Below are 22,039 nucleotides of genomic sequence, written 5' to 3'. Positions count from 1 at the left end.
TATATTCTGTTATGATGTTGGATAGTTTTGTTAAATCTGTTCAAAGTTCCTAAACTTGAGTTGAACGTATGTAAAATGCTCCCTGGAAATCAAACAGCCTTCAGCCTGCTCTGAACGCTCCATTTGCGATATTACCTCTACTTCCCCCTCATGATGACGTCAGATTGTTTGTGCGTGCGCACAAACGCCCGTCCGTTCCATATCCTTTGTTGGTGAGGTTGTTCCATGGATTGTTCACTTTGTCCATTTAGATCAGATTTAGGCTGTATCGATGTACCTGACAAGTTTCCATTTCAAATAAAGGACGGGAAAAAGAAACTAAATCTGACTACTATTGTTTGTTTTCTTATCTGCTGGAAGCCTGCAGATGGGCAGCTTCTGGGAGCTAGCCAATCAGATCAGAGTGGGCTTATTAAGAGGGGACCCTTAAAGAGACAAGAGCTAAAACGGCCTGCAGAACCAGAAGTGAGGGGCTGCATAAAGGACTAGAATAAGATAAATAAACAGTTTTAAACTGTAAATCATGCAAGATACACCAGTACAGCCCCAGAATATTAATACAGACCTGGAAATGTGCCTGTTAGATCCTCTTTAATATGTGTGATCGACAAGAACTTTGCAGACCCTCCACAGACGTGCTGGCCTCATCCCAAATCTGAAACTAAATCACCAACTGTACGTCATCCTATGAAGAGAAAAAAGAACAAACTAATTCCAGGCCAATGGTGGTGGCACTATTGTGTGTTACATAATAACACTGTCACTTCCCACTAACACTCTCCCCTTAGAGTAAATCATTTAAACAGCTGAATGAGGTCCCATCTGTCCTGGATGTGGACCTAACTGTACTGCAGGAATGTTTGCAGATTGTTTTAAGACACTAAAGCCTTACCTTTGAGCAGTGGTGTGTGGCCATCCTCTGTGCTGACGTAGGATGAAGCAGAGAGATGAAACAGCCAGTTCACTCTGAGTTAATGGGTACCGCTGAGGAGGCTTTCTCCAAAATATCTGGCAGGAACCAGAGAGATTTAGAAAAGTGTCCAAATCACACATCAGTAGGATAACCCTGACTGACCGGGCAACGAGTTATCACCTAGACTTTAATTCAAACCTCTGTGAAACCACAAAAGGATGTCATTATACACATGTTTGCTCTCTTGCACTTGATACACAGTCACAGTGGCGAAATAACACTCCTCTTTCACAATGCTGTGAAATACCTGAGTTGCATGATCATCTGTGACATGAACAGGGTGGCTGAAATGAACAAGGGTGCCTGAATTCATGCTCTGTCTCGACCCATTCTGCACCTTGCCTTCAGGTCGGGTGAAATGGTCTGTTACATAAGAGCAGGCACTGTACGGTAACACAGCAGAGGCAGCAGAAATCAGTACTGGTCTTACTGGCTGCAAATGACAGAGAGCATGCCATGCTGTTTCTATAAATTGTGTTATGTAATCATCTCTCACAGTGCTCATGTCATCAGTTAATTAATGGTGTTTATCAGCTGAGTCCAGCATTGCCAGTACGAGTACGAGCCCACGTAAACACCAATTTTCATACTGCAGACATCACAGATCATCAATGTATCTCCTTAGTGGAGCAATGATACAATAATACAAAGGCAGACAGAGGAAAAGCAAAATATTGGCAAACACAACACCCAAAGCTTTGCCCTCATTTCCTCATACGTCCATTCAGATATTTTGATAACACACCACTGATCTAGACCCTGCAGCAGTCTGGTTTAAATATCAAACAAATGTACACGCACACATTTCCTTACAGTGCCAGTCTGTCAAAATGCCAGCAGCAACCTGCCGTATGACAGGCAGATCAAGACGGAGGAGGGAGTCCTGTCTTGCAGGCAGAGAGCGGCAGACCCAGTGTGATATTGTGAGTAAAAGAAAATAGACAGACACAAGTTTCAAGAGGGGAAAAAAAACAGATTTGAGAGACGGAAGGAGAAGCAAGGGAGTGAGCACCAACTCTTCTGTGGCATTTGTATATTCGCAACTTCATGAACCCCCCACTGACACTGACCATTATAGCGGTCAATAAAACACCAAGACTCCCCTTTTCAAAGGACATATTACACACACACATAAAAGTGTCTTCTTGCAGAAACACATATTGTAGACCTCTGATTATAACTTGTGAAAATATATAACCAAAAATACTGCATGTGCATGGTCTGTAACGTGATGATGAGCACGCATATTTTGCTTTATTCAAATGTGTTTTTGGAGGGTTTTACTAATCCAAAGCAATGCAGAACATTGGGACTGCACATTCCTTTGATTTAAAATGACATATAAAAAAAAAAAAACATCAATCACCAAAGTGGATTTTGCAAAGGTCTCACCCAGACACAAGAATGTATTTCAGACCAGGGTACAGAGGATTGGTTCTGTTTCTGCTTACAACAGACTGGAGCAAAACATGAAGGGGGAAAAAACAGAGGATAAGAGGAAAAAAACAAAGCAGTGAAAGAGAGGGAGAGAGAGAGAGAGACTGGTGGTGGCACTGGACCCAAATTGTAGTTAGGTCTGACACACTGACAGGCCAAACCATACACAGAGCAGTCTCCTCCCCTCTCTGGCCTAGCCTATATTAACTCTCCATGGAGCTCCACCTCACAACCAGAGGCACATGGAGTAGGATAACACACTGCCAAAGCTCTGAGAACACATTCACACATACACTGGATTGCACTGGAACCGCTCCACCTGTCTGCCTGTCGGACTAGCAGTGTTGGATATACAGTATACACATTCTCCTGGATGTACTATTAACTTCTGCACCATGTTACTCCGGTCGGCTCAGCAGCATTTCAGCCAGGGTAAGTGACAACAACTGGTGAGATGTCATTTTTTATAGAGAACAAGTGTGTGTTTTTGCAGAGAAACTTACAAGCAAATATTTAAAAAGAAGAGACTGGGTGAAACATAAAAGAACAGGTGATATATCTCTCTTCTCGTTAGAGCAATGCAGGCATGGGGCGATGCACTTAAATGCTCTGTTAGTGATGTGTGTATGCGTGTGTGTGAGAGAGAGAGAGAGAGAGGGACAGGGAAAGAGTCATTCCACTATCACCAGCAGATGAACACAGGTAAACAGCGTCACACAAGGGACACTCTGTGCTCAACAAACACGACCCCTGGATTTCAACAGTTCAGTGTTTGTCTTCTTTTTTACCTATAGAGCACTGAAGTAATACAGCACTAACAGTAACTGCAGTGACAGTGACAGTGATAAACGACACTGTAATTTCAGCTAAATAACATAGTCAAATGTTTTGGGTTAAGACAGGATGTCAGCTGTTTGTATCACAATGGAGGCCTGCAGCAGAGGTTGTTATAACCCTGGCGGAGAAAGATTGTTAGGTGATTAAAGGGCAAATTCAAATGATGCAAGAGGAATAATTTGCCCCAAACTCCACTAGCTGACATTTTCTCTTTCTTCTCCAAACAGTTTAATGTGAGGGAATTATCTTTTTAGCCCAACAGGTAGGCTGAGATACCGTTCGCAGCTTTAGATTCTGACCCCCATTCATTCATCAACAGCAGAGGGCAAAGAGCAATCAGTCTTAACACACAACTCATCCACAAATTGGACTCTTAATTATTAGTGTAGCTTGATTTAGAAGCAATCAGTGACTCCTATGAAAGGGGGTTTTTTTTATGAGGATTTATGTGAGATAATAAATGAGCGATAATGTTTAATACACTCGTGAAAGTAGTTTAGTTTTTGAGTTGTGGGAGATGTCGGGTCTGTCAGTGGGGCAGTAGGTCTATGGCAGTGTGCCTCTCATAAAGATGACACAGGCTTCAAATCCCAATCAGAAAACTTCTGTAAAAGAAGTCTTTGTAGGTGACCTCTGACCTTCAAGTAGTGAAAAGGAATCAAAACTAATGCCATTTGTTGGACTTGCAAAACATCATGTGAGCATACAATTGGTGAATAAATGGCAAATAGATGAAATCTATTTTCTTTCTCTGTAATCCTATAGAACAGTAAGCCAATATTATTACATAACTTCCCTCTGAACATAGCTACTGTATTCCCTGAGACAAAATGTCACCATGTAATCACCTAAATCCCTAAAAGAGTAGTCTATGAAAAACATTGACTGCATATCTATCAAGTCTCTCTCTCTCTCTCTCTCTCTCTCTCTCTCTCTCTCTCTCTTTGAGTCTGTCGCATCCCATAACAGTCCGCGTGCAGTTATAGTCACCATCGCAGAGCCCATCCCGGCCTGTGAGAGGCATCTGCATTCTCGGGCACATGGGTTCTCACATGGTCTGCCTGCGGATGCTGATGTCGACTGCTGCGGCTGTGATGCTGCTGCCTACCCGCCCCATCCGCCCGTCCATTCACAGCATCCACACTGAGGGAGCACCGGGCGCTGCTGTAGCCTATAGAGGAGACCAGCTGCAGTCTGAATGAGACAAATGGTGCCTCCATTGACATCACGAATTTGTTTTGTTTGGGATAAATAAAGCTTCGTGGATGTGTGATGTGAGGCAGGGCCGCTAAAAGAGAGACACCCTGCATGCGCATCACGGTGCCAGATGGACTTTCTAAATCCGCAAGCCGCAGTGAGTGACCTGTCCGGGGGATTTTTTCCCTCACTGACACGAGTATTGCTATAGTGTGGTATAATCTGACAACACCATTTAATGCCAGTGAGGGGCAAAAACAGATAAGGGTAAACAAATCGGAGCATCCTAGCCTATTTGCAGAGATGAGACAAACAACAGCTGCTGTTTTGGAGGAAAAAAATAGAAGAAAATGACCAGACTCTAACCTGTGACTTGTTTTTTGTAACTACGTCTCAACATTTTCAGGCCTATTTTTTTATATAGTGCGCTTTAATTAAGTTTGAAGAATATAACAACAGCAATAATAATAATAATAGGGTAACAAATAAACAGCTGCGAATAGAAAAGGAGAAATAATAGGCTGCTGATATGCCAGTTCAGGTAAGTTCAGATAAGGTGCTGCCATAGTGCCGTCTGCAACATTTTTGTGTATCCTAATAAAAAATGCTGTTTTCCCAAGTAGCTAGCATTCGGTTAATATTTTAGGGGGAACACAGCAAAAACAGTTAAAGCAAACGAATTCCTCCATTTCTTTATTTCCACTAGGCTACACTAGACTGTGTCCATTACTAGCAGGCTTAATAGTAGCCAGCTGTTGTTGAACTTCTATAAAAGAAGATTATAGCATACGTGCTGTTTTGATGCTTAGTATTACTGACAATTTTAGGATGTTGTTATCATTCAAGCCGTAATCTGTAAATAATTACCTGGATTTTGAATCCACCGCTGTCACATGATCTCCAACTTCAAACAACCTTTTGAATGACTGATGCTGCTTTAAAATGCAACTCGAAAATCTAAAAGTTGTAAAAACAAGACCAGTCGTATAACACAGCCTATTATATACAGGACTACCACATATACACGACTAAAAAGTAGCTTTGGTTGTGTATTTTGTCTTATTTTACAAATTAGTCAAACTGTTTCTTGCTGCTGTGGCAAAACAATTTGGCATTATGTATCAGCTGATAAAGGTTTTATTTAACTTATCAAAAGCAAAAGTGATATGATAAAAGCCATACAATTCACGTACCCAACTGTATGTTTGTATTACATTTTTATTACACTGGTGAGAATATTCAAAACATTAACAAGGATATTACACAAAATATGAGACAGAGAACAAGAGGAGTAACGTCTGCTGGAAAATACTAAAAACATAATGTAAATAACATAGCTTGAATTTAAATAGTGATAAAGCCGTAAACTGTGGTTAATAACCACATTTAAGTTGGTTTATTGCATCCAAAATAGTACCATTACACTTTTGTATAACTGATGAACTCAGTGAACCTGAAAATGATTTTAGAGGATTACCTATATTATATATATAAAACTGTGAATGATAGTTAATAACATAAAAATAATACAACAGCAATAATGAATTAAGAATAATTAACATTTGATGAACTTGTAGTGAGAGAATAAACATTACATTATAAATTAATACGATAAATACATTACAGACAACACCGTTTAATAGATACAGTACATGTCAGTCTATCTATTCCAAAAAATAATAGTTTTATGATATAGAACATCTTATCTTGTCTAAAATATAGCGTTACATCAAAACATCTATTCAAACATTCATTTTAAGTGTCTTTTTTTAGATTTATTTTAATTTTTTTGTAGAACAGAATATACAAACAACCAGTCATTCCAGTTCATAAATAAAATATAAAAAAGGTATTAATAGATATATAATAACTTAAAGAAAAAAATAACTAAAGAAAAAGTAAAGGTATAAGTGACAGACATCTTCAAGGAAAACATTCTGAATAGATTTTGATAATAAGATAAGATACAACTTCATTCATCGCTACAGCATCTCAAAAAGATAGTGATATGAGAAAAAACAACAATAAAATTAAAAACTAAAAAAAGGACCTTAAAGGGCAATTATAACATATATATACAACAATTAAATCAAAAACTAAATAGGAAATAACAATAATAATAATACTAATAATACTTCTACAGATCTTATGTGAAGTCTTGATTTAAAAACAAAACAAAACAAAAAACACAACTCTCCTAATCTTTCCAATATACAGCACAAAAAAAATGAGCAGCAAGGTCATGTATTATCCTACGGTCCCTGAAGGCGGCGCCGTGACGTCATGACGCCTCTCATAGCTCTGCCTCAATGGCGATTGCAACAGATCCGCAGAGCTGTGAGAGCGGAGCGCACTCAGACCTCCGCCGGGTTTGATTCAAAATACACAACCATACCAATGCGACAAACGAGGACTGTGAGTAATATCTGACATGTCGATTGCTTTTCATCCTCATTATGTACATTATATGTCGTCGTAGTGTGTATTAGCGGGTTTATCCGACGTCGGCTTTGTGCTGCTTTAGCGCCGCTCCACGTAGTCAGGAGCCTCCGCCAACAACGACCCCTTTGTTCACGGTGTCCGCGGATTTCACAGTAAAGAAGATGGGGCTTTCTGTTTTATGAGATGAACCGTGTGTTACCTGCTTATCAATTGTGTATGTGTGTGTGTGTGTGTGTGTGTGTGTGTGTGTGTGTGTGTGTGTGTGTTACTGGGTCGGCCAAGGATGTGATAAATTAAACTCGACGTCTGTCAGTAAAGCTTGTCAGCCCCGACACTTCAGCTTCTTTTCGACACGAAGGCCACAAAAATAGGCGGTATAATCGTGTAAAAACGCGGATTTAACACTCTGGGTTTAGTCTGTAAAGGTGGGTTTCTTGAGTTATCCTCACGGGTGTTACTCTAAGCTAAACATGTGCCGGGGGTATATCTCAATGTTATCGATACCCAGAAAACCCGGACTTGAAGCGCCTAAACGAGCGGGGGAGGGGTTAGTTTCCATTGATGACACCACGTTTCTACTGAAGCCAGTTAATGAGGATGTTTGTTTTTTGTCTTTTATTACTTTTTATGAAATCCCAATTTTATAGTTTAATTTTAAGGGTGTGGTATGATTAGATTTGTTTTTGAAATGCAGCTTGACACAATAAAATAATTTAAAATAACCTGAGGGAGTTTGATCTTTGTACTCTGACACTGTAAAGTTTACTTTCTTACCTTTTTGTTTTTTTTTCTGTTTTTCTCTTTGTCTTTCAGGTTATAGCCAAGTAAAATGGAGGATAGTTTCGATTGCGACTGTGGCGAACTTGAGCCACCTGATCATTGAGGGTGAAAAATTACTTTGAAGACTTAAAGGCCAGACTCATTTCAGTTTAGTTTTAATCAGGTGACTTTGACAGGTGAAAATTATACAGACGGATAAATAAATACAAAAAAAAAAACAACAACAAAAAAAGTAAACACAAAAGTGCATTTTGGCACATTTCATATATGAAGCTGCTCAGGACCAGTCATACACTGAATGTACCTGCACTGTGAGGATGCAACTACTTGCTTTTAGAGTTTAATTTAGTTCAAGTGCTTTTTTAAATTGGCCTCAACATCCATTCCATTGAAGTCTATAAACACTAGTTTACCAACAGTTTTCTCTCCTTACTCAACATGGAAAGAAAGTTTGACTACACAACAGAGCCCTGCATCTGACAGTGACAGCTCGATAGGGGTCGGCAGGGAGGGGGGATTTGGTAGTCATCTGTACAGGGGTCAGTTAGCTCAGTGTCCGATAGCTTATCTATCAGATCAATTCTGTTGTCGTAAGCGTTGGACCTGAACAAGCGAGAGACCAAACATTTTAAGCTTGGTGTCAAAGCCAAAAGCAGTCATCATGGCAGAGAAGTTTGAGTCATTGATGAACATCCATGGCTTCGACCTGGGTTCTCGCTACATGGACTTGAAGCCTCTGGGCTACGGAGGAAACGGCCTGGTGTTCTCCGCGGTTGACACAGACTGTGACAAGCGTGTAGCTGTGAAGAAAATTATCTTGACCGATCCCCAGAGTGTGAAGCACGCCCTGCGGGAAATCAAGATTATCAGACGCCTTGATCATGACAACATAGTCAAGGTATGTATTTATCTTCTTATCTTATAAGTGTGGTAGAAAGTAGGAAGGAATTTTAAATGAGCGAGTATATTGACTGTTTCCTTCTTGTCATTCAGGTGTTTGAGACATTGGGCCCCAATGGTCGCAGGCTAACCGAGGACGTGGTGTCCCTGACAGAGGTGAATTCGGTCTACATTGTGCAAGAGTACATGGAGACTGACCTCTGTCAGCTGCTGGAGAGAGGCCTTCTGTCTGAGGGCCACGCCAGGCTCTTTATGTACCAGCTCCTCAGGGGCCTCAAGTACATCCACTCCGCTAATGTGCTGCACCGGGACCTCAAGCCGGCTAACCTGTTTGTCAACACAGAGGACCTGGTACTGAAGATCGGGGATTTTGGTCTAGCCCGCATCATGGACCCCCATTACTCTCACAAGGTAAGACTCATATCCAATTACCTGTTCCAGTCAGTCTTGTATTTGGAGAAAGTTTTGAATATTACTTTTATTGGGTAGTAAAACCTGAGAAACACTGTGTAGACTCAAGTTGGAGCAAAGAGCAAACATAACAATGTTTAGTTGTTTACACACTTTTCTGCCAAAGGTTCTACGTTTTGTTGCTCTGACACGTGATGTTTGGTTATTGCTCAGTAATGCGGTGCTCCCCAGGGTGACGCAGTTTCACAGCAGGAAATAAACAAGACGGGATGTAGTTCCTTTAGGTAACGCCTCTGTTTCCCTTCTCAGAAGAAGTGAGGGTGTGGAAACAACACAACCTGGGAACCAATTTTTCTCCTATTTACAAAAACATTTACTAGTAGGAGAAAAAACACGCTCAATTCATAATCTTAATATCAGACCTGGGACGATGTGATTATCTCTCGATTCAATATCACGATATTCGGGTGCCAATTTGATATGTATTACACTCTCTTAAAGCCATACTAACGAAAAATCTGTCACTAGGAACAGCATTCAAGAGGTCAGTAAGCCATAAACCAATATAAAAGTATTCTCCTGTAAGTTAAATAAAGCTCTGTTATAATAAAGTTAAATAAAGTCCAGTTACAATAAAGTTAAATAAAGTACAGTTATAATAAAGTTAAATAAAGCACTGTTATAATAAAGTAAAGATATAATGAAATTAATGAAAGCAGAACTACTGTTGCTGTCTTTCTGAAGCACTCGGAGCGGAGGCATTGACATAGTGTCCTTGAACTTGAACCTTTTCGTCAAAGGAAGGTTGGACAAAACCAACCGTTAGCTGTTAGTGGAAAGTTAAGCCGTTACCGTTAAGTCAGCGGCAACGTCGATCGTGAGGATTTATTCGCTGTCAGAGGGAAACCAACAAATTCTGACCTTCTGGACCTCTCCAGTTCACGTGCCGATGCTAACCGGGGTTTTTTCCCCAAAAAACCCAACAAATCAATGGATTACTCTCACGATAATGTGACTTAACTTTGAACAGCAGATATTATTATATAAGTTCTGAGGCTGGAGCGAATTTGTTTTGGACACGCCGCATTAAATAGCATAAAGACGTATTAATATCTGAGAGTGTCTGTTTTTCATTCAGCTCCCTTTTTCAGGAGGTCATCGCTCCATTTTCACGCCCAGGAATTAGAGTAAAAAAACTAGGTCTTGGAAAAAGCTTTTTATTTTTTTATTTGTGATACAGCTTTTCCCAGGCATTAAAAACCAGATGTTAACACACCAAAATGTTGCACATTTTAACGGCCACTATAAACCTGTATTTTGTTGTGCGGAGAGGTGTAATGGTGGCAATAAAAGTAGGCTGCTTTTGTCTTTTTTAGTATGAGAGAAGTATGGATCACCCTGTGAGATTGTAGCCAGGTGGAAGGTCTGCGTTGACCTTGTTGAGTTAGCGTCATCTTTTTCAAGGGATGAGGACATTCATTTGAAGGCCATATGGTGTTGTGATGTGTTGAAATCTAGGTTGGGAAGTCTCCCTCTCTCTCTTTCTTTCTGTAGCTGGATCTGCTTAGAGTACTGAGGCAGTCAGATGCTTACACGTGTCTCAGATTAGTCATTGGTGGCTCTGAAGTAGGCTCACGTGACGTGATTCCTCTGGCTGGCACGGCCTCATTCATATCACTTACACAGCCCAGGATCCTGCCACATCTCACGAACCACGCTGAGACCACTTTACACACACCCTTGTTTACCTGAACTGCTCATTTCCAGCAGCACCACCACCACTACTACTACTGTGTTTTTAGCTCTGACTTCTCTGATATTCTCACATGAGTCACATCTAAGATTGAGACAATGCGTCTGTCTGCAATAGGAAGAGGAAGGCGAGGAGGGGGAAGAAATGAGAGTTTCTCACAGTCACTATAACCACCCGCCCAACATTAGTGCACTCCTCCCTTGCATCAGGGTTTGCCATGTGGGCTTTTTTCCCTCTATATAAGCAGTTTTTTCCTGATGGGAAACATGCAGGCAAGTGGGCATTGAAAAAGCTGCTTGGCTGGGGTTAGCTCTCTCTCTCTTGTGTTAGACTATTGTGTGCTGTGGCAGACTACTGCTACAGAGTTTTTGTCAAGGATACAAATGCTGTAGTCCTGTAGTCAGCCTGTGACCCCCCGCTCTCATGTCCATAGTGTGTTGCTGTGTTTTGTCTGTCTCCACTATGATAACAATAGCAGTGTGGTGGTGGTGATGGTGGAGGAGGAACGCGGATATCTCCAGCAGCTTTTTTTTTTAATGGCACTATCTGATAGAAAGTGTCTGGCGTCTCCGACCAAATGAGGCCTGTTTCTAATGAACCCATCACCCCCTCCTAAAAGACACTTGAGTGCCCAGTGAAGTGTGGAGGTGTAAAAAAACAAAACATGAGTTTCAGTGTTTGGCCAGACATTAGGAGGAAATTTTTGCTTTTACAACCACCCCTCAACTTATTGCTGGCCGGGTCAGGCAGGGCAGCTGGGTGTGTGTTATTTGAATAACGTTGTTTCTAAATAAAGATGCACTCTTTGCCAATGAACCTCAGTTTCTGACGTAGTTTAATGAACATGTTATCTAGATTAGTTGTATTAGTGGCTGAGGCACAGGCACCTTTTCCTCCCACGTTCCTCCTCCTCTTGCTCGGTTTAATAAAAAACATAAATGCTTGTGATTCCCCTTCAGGCTTTAATTAATCCTGCTTGGCTCTGAATAAAGCTTGTCAGGAGTACCTGTTTTTTGGGAGGTTTTTTCTCTCCCGCTGCACTATCTTTCCTTTGTTCTGAGAAAGTAAGCCGTTTCACCCGTGTGAACTCTTCGGTCGGCCCTCGTGGTGGCCCGAGATCAAGAATGACAAGAATTCACGTGCAGTCACCCAACTTCTGGAGGCAAGACTCCCCAGCCTCCTTTTTTCCCAGCCAGCTCTTTGTGTTGTTGTGGGAGTCTCGCTCATGGCCTTATTTGAAGCTTATTGTGAAGCCTGCGTTCATTTCCAGCTGTAGTTTAACAAGAGAAAGAAAGAAAGAAAGAAAGAAAGAAAACTTAAAGGTTGGGAGTTGATTTAAGGAAGTCATTTTAGATCTAAACAAAGCTCTTTTTGTTAGATAGCTTAAAGGATTCACATGTTTTTCACAAAGTTAATAATGAACTATTTCCTTTTTAAGTTGAGAAGTATTTTTTTCTTTTTAAAACGAAGACGCAAAATGCAAGAAAACACTTGTGTGGGTGTTTAAAAATGTCTTGTTTGCATGTTCGCAGAAGTCAGAGTAGTTGTACTAATATATGAACTTGGAAAAAAACCCTCATATGTAGGATCGTGTGTCCGCCTTTTTGGCTCCGTATAAGATTCAGTAATTTGAGATGCTCTCCAGATAACAACCGGGACGTTTTCAGGAATGTTATAAGAAGAAGAAGAGGAGGGGGGGTTGATGGGTTCACCGAGGTCTCTTCGGCCACACAAGCTTCCTCCATAACACACAAAAAACACACATTTGACCCAATTATTGAGCCAGCAACAGACTTCATGAGATCCAAGAAGAGGGAAAAACTGGGGAGAGTCGACGCAAGGCCTAATTAAAGTCAGAGAGGTGGTTTCACACATGTTCCCACATCTGAATCCTGCAGTTTTTTTAATTTAACAGTAGCTTTATCATGTGTTTAAAGAATCATGGCATGTGATAGAAAGTGTCCAGAGTGTTGTGAGGCTGCAGTGAAGCTCAACTTAATCTCTATTTTTAGTCTCATGGTTTGCCAGAGAAATTGTGTGTGTGTGTGTGTGGGTGGTCGGGTTTAAAAACTGAAATGCAATCACTGCCAACGAGGAGGGAATTGTATCGAATACCAGCAACCAGCGTCTGTGAGCAGCTTTTTTATCTTCTGGAAAAATGGAGGCTGGGTCGGTCGAGGTTGGATGAGCTCACTTAGTCCACACCAGCAACTTTTCACTGACATGTGGTCAGACCTGCTAAAGGTTGCTATGACTAACTGCCGGAGCCTGTTATGAGTCACTAAATGTCACCCTGCTCTGATCTAGATCAGGTGATTTATGTTATTCGCCAACTGCTGTCAGTAGTATTGAAGTGGATGGTGCTCACGTGTCTGTCTTTGTTTGGGGGTTTTTTTGTGGCGAGTGTCCCATTTTAAGAAAATAAGTGAGAATAGATTTGAGCAGGAATGTTCACCTAATGCACTTTACGCCCTCGGCTGCTTGGTAAACTCTAATCTCAGAAATTTAAGTTCAGAGTCCATCGCACACACTGAATTGTCCTTACGCAACGACCCAAGTCTCTTTCAAGATAATCTATATCTGCTGCAATACTCAATACAGATGGTTCCATGTTTTTTTAAAATATTATTTTACGGTAACCACGTTCATATCAGGTCAGATTTACTTGTAGTCTCTTAAAATGGGTGCAGGCCCAACCCTAGCAGCTTCCAGTCAGTAGGCGTGATCTGCATGTGCGTGTGTTGCTTCCTTGTAATTCCCCTTGACCTCTTTGCAAGCTCCTCCGGTGAAAGCCACTGCGCTCAGACTCAGATTAGCCGGTTACCTGATGGCGGGGTGGGGGGGTTATAGTTACACTCGTGCGTGGTGTGTCATTTATAGGGTCCCATCAAAACAAGGGCGTGTAGAGCAATGATGCACTCCAGGATCGCGTGACATCAAGTATTTGCAGCTAAATTAGGGCAGAAACAGGAGCCAGGCTCAGTGGTGAGCCGACCATTTTGGTCTGGCCACAACCTAAAACTGCATGAGGCGTAGAGGAAAGACAGAGACAGAGAAGGGCAGTGAGGGTGTTGTTTAACCACCTCCCCTCCCCCAATGTCCCAGTATACACACATGCACACACACACACACAGGTCAGTCTCCTTTGTGTTCACCATCCTCCTAACCAGGCACTATGTGTTAGCAGAGTGCAGATTGGTGTCACTGGTGTGTCGGGGTTTGTGTGTGTGGGGGGCAGCGGGGGATTATCCGGCTCTCTCAGAGTGCTGACAGGGCCCGCACGTGTCTGATCTCCCCCTTTTCATCTGTCTTTTCTCTCTGGGGTCTTTGTCTCCGTGGCGTGCTGCGTACGTGACCGGCACAGAGCGGATCCGTCAAGGAGACTGCACGGGGGTTATGAAGTTTAGCATGCACCATAAGGCACGGTCTGTTGTTAGACTCGTGTCCACGGAAGTGTTGTGCAGCAAACAAAGATACCTCCAAAGTAAATGAGGTCACGTTTAGTTTGGTTTTGTGCCACTTATTGATCAGTAGATTTCGGACAAATACGGTTCTGAAGAGGGCTGAAACTAGCAATTATTTTAATTATTGATTATCACTGTCTTCCCAAAGCAACAGTCTATCATCCAGAGATATACACATACATATGATACACTATACAAAGATTCACTATCTTACTTACTATAAAAATGACACAAAATGATTGATCCAATTAGTTGGATCAATTAATCGTTGCAGCTCTAGTTCAGAGTCATACTCTCTTGTACCATCTGAGTTGGGTCCGTACATTCATGTCCGGTCTCCTCTGTGTTACAGGGCCATCTCTCTGAAGGTTTGGTCACCAAGTGGTACAGATCTCCTCGCCTGCTGCTCTCTCCAAACAACTACACCAAAGCCATCGACATGTGGGCCGCCGGCTGCATCTTTGCTGAGATGCTCACAGGGAAAACCCTGTTTGCAGGTAAATGTCTGACTGTTACACCTCATGTAGAATTATACTGGCATTTGGTCTTTGAAGCAGGTGTTGTGACATTGAGTGAAGGTCTAGGTCAAAACAGACAGGAGATTGACCCAGAATGAGTCCTGCTTTTACTCTGTTTCGTTGCTTTTCCACCTGAAACTGGAAGAGACGGTTATTTCTACATGTGTAAACCGATTTTTGTTTGTTGAAACTGCCCTGAGCCGAACACAAGGCAAATAACTTCCCTGTGCTCACGATCAGCTGCTACGCTCAAAACAAACTCACTCCTGCAAACGCTGACTGTTGTGTAACTTTTATAAAAAAGTGCCTGATTTTTTTTTTTTTTTCTGTCTGGTGCTTCAGGGGCCCACGAACTGGAGCAGATGCAGCTGATCCTGGAGTCCATCCCCGTACTGCGAGAGGAAGACCGGCAGGAACTCCACAGCGTAATCCCCGTCTTCATTCGCAACGACATGTCCAAGCCTCACACACCGCTTGCTAAGCTGCTGCCTGAAGTCAGTCCTCAGGGTGAGTGCCATGTAATTTTTTACATTTACATTTTTACTCACAGTCTCGTGGACGCAGACACAAGACCAGGGTCAGGGTCAGGGTCACATCTGTCTCACATCACGTCTCATGTTTCCTGCGTGATAACCTCATTGTCTCTTTTCTCTCTGCAGCCCTGGATTTCCTGGAGAAGATTCTGACCTTTAACCCCATGGATCGTTTGACTGCGGAGGAGGCCCTGGCTCACCCCTATATGGCTGACTACTCCTTCCCCCTGGACGAACCTGTCTCTCTGCACCCCTTCCATATCGAGGACGAAGTAGATGATATCCTGCTCATGGACCAGAGCCACAGTCACACTTGGGACAGGTATGCTCGCTCTCTTATTCCCTCTCCTACACCTGCTCTCTGTGAACAGATTCAGACGTGGATAGTTGGATGTTTTTTTTGTGTGAGCTTCATTGGAGAATAGCTTGCTCTCTAAGCAGTAATAATGTTGATATGTAGGTCACCCGACAAGTTCCTCTGTTTTTTAATGTGTGTTTGTGTATTAAAGTCTCTCTCTTTCTCTATCAGGTATCATGAGAGCCAGCTGTCAGAGGCAGACTGGCACTTGCACAGCACCCATGACCCAGATGAAGTTCAGGTGGACCCGAGGGCCCTCTCCGATGTAACAGATGAGGAAGAAGTTCAGGTGTGTTTCAACAATCACAAACCTCTGAGTTCTCCTCAGCATATTAGTATTTTAGAAATAAATGTGAATGTTGAATGAAAATGTGCAGCTCCGATGTGATCATTTACAGTTAAATAGATACAGTGTGTAGACAAGAAATCACAAGTAATAGAAAATAGTTTTTAGTTTTATAAAATACACATTTTGCTCTGGATGAGAAAACAAGAGCTCAGTGTCTGTCATCTCTTTTCAGGTGGATCCTCGTAAATATGCTGATGGAGATCGGGAAAAGTTCCTGGATGAGCCGTCCTTCGACTACTCCACTCTGTTCCCGCCAGAGCGATCCTGGCAGGAGGACCATCACGAGAATAAATACTGTGACCTGCAGTGTAGCCACACCTGTAACTACAAGGCCGTGTCCCCCTCCTACCTGGACAACCTCATCTGGAGGGACAGCGAGGTCAACCACTACTACGAACCCAAGCTCATCATCGACCTCTCCAACTGGAAGGAGCAGCAGAGCAAGGAGAAGGCTGACCGTAAGGCCAAGAGCAAGTGCGAGAAGAATGGGCTGGTGAAGGCACAGATCGCACTGAAGGAGGCCGAGAATACCCAGAGTCCAGTGGAGAAGGACCGAGAGCAGGAGAAACATCAGACACAGCCCCAAAGCCAGCAGAACCAAGGCTTTGACTTTGACTCCTTCATCGCCAGTACAATTAAACTGAGCCTGCAGCCGGAGCCGTGTCAGGAGGCGGCCCTGCTGAGCGAGGTTGGCCTGCTGAACGAGCTCAACTCTTCTGTCTCCCAGCTGGACGCTTCCCGCTCAGGCTCCATGTCCAAGTCCATAAGTCAGGAGAAAGAGGAGAAGTGCCTGGTTAACCTTGCCCAGTTAGGCAGCGGAGGAGTGCTGGGAGTCAGCAGCGACGGCGCCTGGCCCGCTCACCCCTGGGAGAGCTTCGGCTCCGGGGAGAGAGCCAGCGAGAACGGCTGTTTGATAGACGAAGCATGCTGGGATATTCGCAAAGAGGACCACTTCCAGAAGGAGAGCACTTACACCAGCTACCTGGACCGCCTGTTCAGTCGGAAGGAAGAAGGGGTCGGAGAGACCGTGGCCAGTCCGGAGATGGAGCCCTCAGAGGGGAGGGAGAGAGAGTTGGACGAGAGCTTCCTCGGCAGAAGCACAGAGATAGTGTTCAATATGCAGCTGGACTCTCTGGCCCTGCCCGGCTTTGACAGCACCGATGACTTGCCTCTAAAATCCATCCAGGCGTCCCTCACCCCCTGCGCTGTCAAATGCTCCCCACAGATTGCCCACAAAACATACAGCAGCATCTTCAAGCATCTTAATTAAAGAAATATATATCCTCCCTCACAGTGCAAAATCTAGACAGATTTGTTTTTATGTTGTTTTTTTAATAATATGGTATATTATTGTACTTGAATCATTTCATACCTTTTTTTATTACAGTTACTTTAAAAAATGTTTTTTTGTTTTTTTAAGAGTTGAGATGGGTGATTTATTATATTTAAGGAGTTTTGGTCATCACTCTGAGCCTTGATCACCAGGCCTTCATGGGTTAATGTCTACGCCCTCATTGCTAAACTGGCATGTCATGCACACACTTATGTACTGTAGATGAACAGAGAGTGGGAGAGAAGTCGATAGAAGAAAGATGGATGGGCGGAAAGCGTTAAAAAGAGGATGTTTGGCTGTTGGGTGCGACATGAAGAAGGATGGTAGACGATAACATGGCTTTTAAAGTGCTTTCAAACAGCCTCTCCTGGGACGGGATACACAAGGAAAAAAGGGGGGGATGGGTTGTCTTGTTTTTGTTTTCTTTCTTTTCCGATTATGACTTTATAACATTTTTTTCCCAAAAGAAAGCTTCCTTTATAACCCTTTCATACTGTAAATCTGACACATGATGCCAGCAGCAACCATTATCGTAGGCGTTAATGTAAATGTGTTATCTACCTCAAGGTAACAGCCGCGAGAGACACTCGAAGCCGCACTAGTGCTTTACACACATGACCATCCTCATACCATGAAATGAAGTGGTCGCGTAGATGAAATCTGTCTCACTTTAGCATTTAACATAGTAAGGTGTTTCAGTAATCATTATTTATTTCTAGCAGATGTGCGATATTTATTTTATCAAAAAAATGTGTTATTTCAATGTGATTGTTGAAGATCGAGGAGTTGGACAGACTTCCATTTTCCTTTCGGCACTATATGGGCGTGTAAGTGTTCCTTTTGTTTTTATGGTAGGATGCAAAATTCATCTGTTTGTTCTAAAAAGAAGTTGAGGCTTTCCATTTTTCCATCAATATTGTCCTAATGGATATCATTCTTTTTGTTATTTTTATTTATAGGTGCATTCTGTCTTTAGTGGAAAAAAACTGCTTTATGGTTTAAAGAAGCACCTAAAAGTCTTAATTTTTTATCTAAATGTAATGTAAAAAAAATTGCGTGCATGGAGGTAAGAGAAAGGTACATTAAAAGTAAAGTTAATGGTGAGTATAATGTACGTCAGTTTTAATTGTACGTTTTTTGTTAAATTTATATGTACTTTTTCCAGGCAAGCATGACGAATTAGGTTAAGGTGTAGCATGTAGAACACATATGAACTTTTTTTTTTTTTTTTTTTTGTAATCATTGGTTCCCCTGTTCTACAAAATATCTCAAAATAAAATTACTGGCAAAGAGTTTGGTCTCCTTCTGTTATTTCTTCACGGTCACTGACAGCGCTCGGCCCCTCAGTTAAGTGGTGTTTTTGTAACTTGAATTTTGTGTGACTGCAAACGGCCACAAGATCCTTGTTGGTTGAGAAATGCTGACCACAGTGCTGCCACCTCCACCTATTTAATGTGCACGTTGGCGGATGAAATTACACTTGCGAGCGCCGGGGACACGGGCTTTTGAGTCACCAGCTAAATGTGGCTCTGACTACTATATATTAGAGCTGTCGTCTTGGTGCACAGATTCCCACCTGCTTTTTCGGTATAAAACGACACATAGAAACAAGCAGGATTACATAACTAACGTGTAAAGTTTCACACTTGGCTGCAACAATTCGCCCGTCTTGCAATAGAGACACTTGTTGCCCAGTCAGCAAAATAGGTGATGCCATTTCATGTCCCAGAAGACACAGCAGTGTATTTACCAACTTCTCTATAATTTAATATTGCATCAGTGAGAACCGAATGAGATGGTGACACTCAGCGGTGTGGAAACTGGGTTTCTCAAGGTTGTAGTGGCCTTTTCAATGTCACTCTGATAGTCCATTTAGTGTAGTGTGAAGTCATATTCTCACTCTATATTTGCTCCTGTAATGTATATTTCTTCAGATGAAAGATATTTTAGTGTCAAGATAAATTGTTTTCTGTACCAAAATATGTAAAGGGGGATATTAAAAGATTTTGGATATCTTGGTAGATAAATGTTTGGGTGTAGGAAACAAAAACACTGGTTCATATTGTGTATAATTATCTGAGATTACCGTCACTTACACTTGGCGTAAAAATTGTAATTACAAGCTGCAAAAATACTCCATCACATTACATTGACCTAAGAGGTGCTGCTTTCAAAATGCTACTTAACTACACGTACACGTGTATTTATCAGCAAAATGTACTAAAGGTGTCAAAAGTACAGTATAAAATCAGAATTATAATAAGGGGGTATTATATTTCAATTTTAATGTAGTTGGTTGAGTTGGAGCCAATTTGAACTACCTCAGAAACAGTTGGGTAGTTACATTTGTAACAAGTAGCATTATAGTTTATAAACGGATTACCTGCTTTTGTATGATCTGTATCTGTAACTATAGCTGTCAAATATGGTAAATGTAGAGTAAAATGATTTTTTCTTTTTCTATATATTCCATCCCTGATGTAAGTTTATATTTATATTACACATTTAAAGTAGCACCAAAGTACAAGAAGCTGTTCCAACACTGCTAATAGCTCAATAAAGCACACTTTATAACCCTAGGGTTTCCTTCAATGGATAATCCTGATTATCTAAGGTAGCAACATCTTTTGGTGTCAAAGTGAATTGTCACCAAAAGATCTGCTCACAGTTGCATGAAACATCCTGCATGTTTCTTAATAGATGTTTGAGCCACTTATACATAATGTGAATAAGTAAGAGACTCATTTATGACCTCAGTGGAAGGGAAAAGCTGTAGTACAAAGGTTTGAGCCAGTTGTGTCACAATTATCGGCTACAGCTGGGCTTCGCTTCACTGCTGCTACTTCCTGCTGAGAGAAATTAGAGCAGCTATGTGTTGTTTTTCTGCTCTCTTGGTAACAATACAATCCTCTGCCACAGTGATTAGACCCTGCTGGAATACTCTGATGTAAGTAAAGGGGCCCGAGTTGTGCCAAGAGACTGAATGTAGGCCAAAGACTTCTTCACCAAAGACTTCACTGTCTTCACTTCCACTACCTCAACATGTCCACCTGTCTTCTCAAAACTTCTCTTCAGCTTCCTCTTGCTCACTCTTTCACATACACACCTCACTTTAATATGCCGCCCTCCCCTCCGCCTCCACTAACTGTCACTCATCCTGCCCCTCTGAGGTCTGAGGTCTACCCCAGGTTCACAGCCTGTCAGGTATTGTCAGGTTAAAAATAAATCCCAGGAACACAGATAAGCAGCTCAACTCAGCACCCACCAGCTGATAGCATTGACTGCTAATTCAAGGTCATGAATGCTACTCTCTTTCCTGGAAGGCCAATTTAAACTCAGTGTTTGAGATTCAGGAAGAACTCCCTAAGCTTCTACAGAATTTCCTACGGCGGAAAATACTGAAATAACTTGTGTAGGAGTTCTTTGTGATAATTGTGATGACCTGCTTGGCGGTGTGCTTAACGAAATGTGGAGACAAAGTTCAAGCTTCCCAAACAGCCGTCTGCTCAAACTTGACGCCGTTCATTATGGCTGCTCACTGTCAGTATGTGTGTCCATATTCAGACCAGAGTTGGTTAGAGTGCTGTATACTAAAGTTAGAGCACAAAGTGACTTTATAAATAGATGTCAGCTCTCAGGGACCTGCACTTTGAAAGCTCGAGCCGCTGCCAAAATTACAAAGCGTCCTGAACAGTGACATCAGATCAGTGTAGCATTTTAGGTGACTTCTGAGCAATGTGCGGCTCTAACGTCCGATTTACTTTTCAGGGATGCCTCAAATGAGAACAAACACAACAGGCTGCAGGTTTCCCTTACCATGCTCCAAATTAATTGCCTGTGCACTCAGCTTGATAAGAGCAAGAGTTTCACTGCACGTACTCAAGTGAAGCAGTCTTGGAAAACTTTAAAGTCCACTGTGACTGCAGAGCATCTTTGGACAAGACGCTTTAACATGAGCCAATACTTTAAAGTTTAATGTGACTTTGTGAAGGAGTATAGAAGAGTGATCAGATAGAGAAAATTGTGTTAGTGCCCGATTAGACTGAAGTACCCTGAAGCTGACGTGATAAACAACAGAGGCTAACACGCTAATTCGTGCCCTCATTCAAACTAAATCATTCTAAAAGCTTATTAATATTCACAATGTCCTCACGACAAAATGTTCCCTCTGCAACACCTGTTCCTGCTAAAGCACATTTATTACACAGATATGTAATTTAGCTGAGAGTTTTCATAATGAAACATCTCTTACTGTGCGTGTATACAAGCAAAAGCCTCCAAAGACCCGAAGAAATGTGTTTTTTTATCTTGTGCAAACAAATGTTGTAGGAACAAGTTGATTTACTGTAAATTAAGATGTTTCTCTTCCATGCAGGTGCACACTGACAACAGGTTTAGCAAGTGAAAGGGCAACGCATATTTAGGCCATGGTCCAGGGAAGATTCATCAGTTTACATTAGGACTGCAACTAATGATTGTTTTCATTAATGCTTAATCTGTAGTTTCTAGTTTATATGAATGTTTATCGAATGCTAAGAAATTGGTCTCAAAGGACTCAACAAAACAACGTATTTGTCAAAATGATCATATATCTGATACGTTTATATGCCGTTTTTATGTATTTATTAGCATACTGACAGCTTCCCAAGAAAATCATTCAGCCCCATATCTACAAAACAAGCAGTAATCAAACAGTTATTGGGATCAGCTTAATGGAAGGCAAATAACTTCCATAAAGATAATTAACTTGTTAT

The 22,039-nt window shown here is 41.8% G+C and overlaps 1 protein-coding gene across 3 annotated transcripts; it reads left to right on the top strand.

The window, feature by feature from the left end:
• Nucleotides 1-2,662: 2,662 nt before the first annotated feature.
• On the top strand, nt 2,663-18,578 carry mapk6 (mitogen-activated protein kinase 6). Of its 3 annotated transcripts, none has more exons than XM_062424568.1 (8): nt 2,663-2,842; nt 7,700-8,564; nt 8,660-8,977; nt 14,547-14,691; nt 15,055-15,219; nt 15,372-15,567; nt 15,775-15,892; nt 16,125-18,578. In XM_062424568.1, exons 2-8 carry the CDS (start codon nt 8,328-8,330, stop codon nt 17,220-17,222), a joined length of 2,277 nt encoding a protein of 758 aa, XP_062280552.1. In that variant the 5' UTR covers nt 2,663-2,842; nt 7,700-8,327; the 3' UTR covers nt 17,223-18,578. The 3 variants fall into 3 exon arrangements, with proteins under 3 accessions (XP_062280552.1, XP_062280561.1, XP_062280544.1); XM_062424577.1 differs by lacking the exon at nt 2,663-2,842 and adding an exon at nt 2,850-4,601; XM_062424560.1 differs by lacking the exon at nt 2,663-2,842 and adding an exon at nt 6,632-6,859.
• The last annotated feature ends 3,461 nt before the right edge of the window (nt 18,579-22,039 follow it).

This window comes from Scomber scombrus, chromosome 1 (assembly GCF_963691925.1).
Source record: "Scomber scombrus chromosome 1, fScoSco1.1, whole genome shotgun sequence".
NCBI lineage: Eukaryota > Metazoa > Chordata > Actinopteri > Scombriformes > Scombridae > Scomber > Scomber scombrus.
The sequence above is the reverse complement of the archived record's forward strand: the minus strand, read 5'-3'. Positions and strand labels throughout refer to the sequence as shown.

Coding starts and splice junctions, on each gene's coding strand:
- mapk6 (XM_062424568.1), top strand. CDS start 8,328: ATGGCAGAGAAGTTTGAGTCATTGATGAACATCCATGGCTTCGACCTG. Junction 8,565..8,659: donor ATCATGACAACATAGTCAAG/GTATGTATTTAT, acceptor CTTGTCATTCAG/GTGTTTGAGACATTGGGCCC. Junction 15,568..15,774: donor CACAGTCACACTTGGGACAG/GTATGCTCGCTC, acceptor TTTCTCTATCAG/GTATCATGAGAGCCAGCTGT.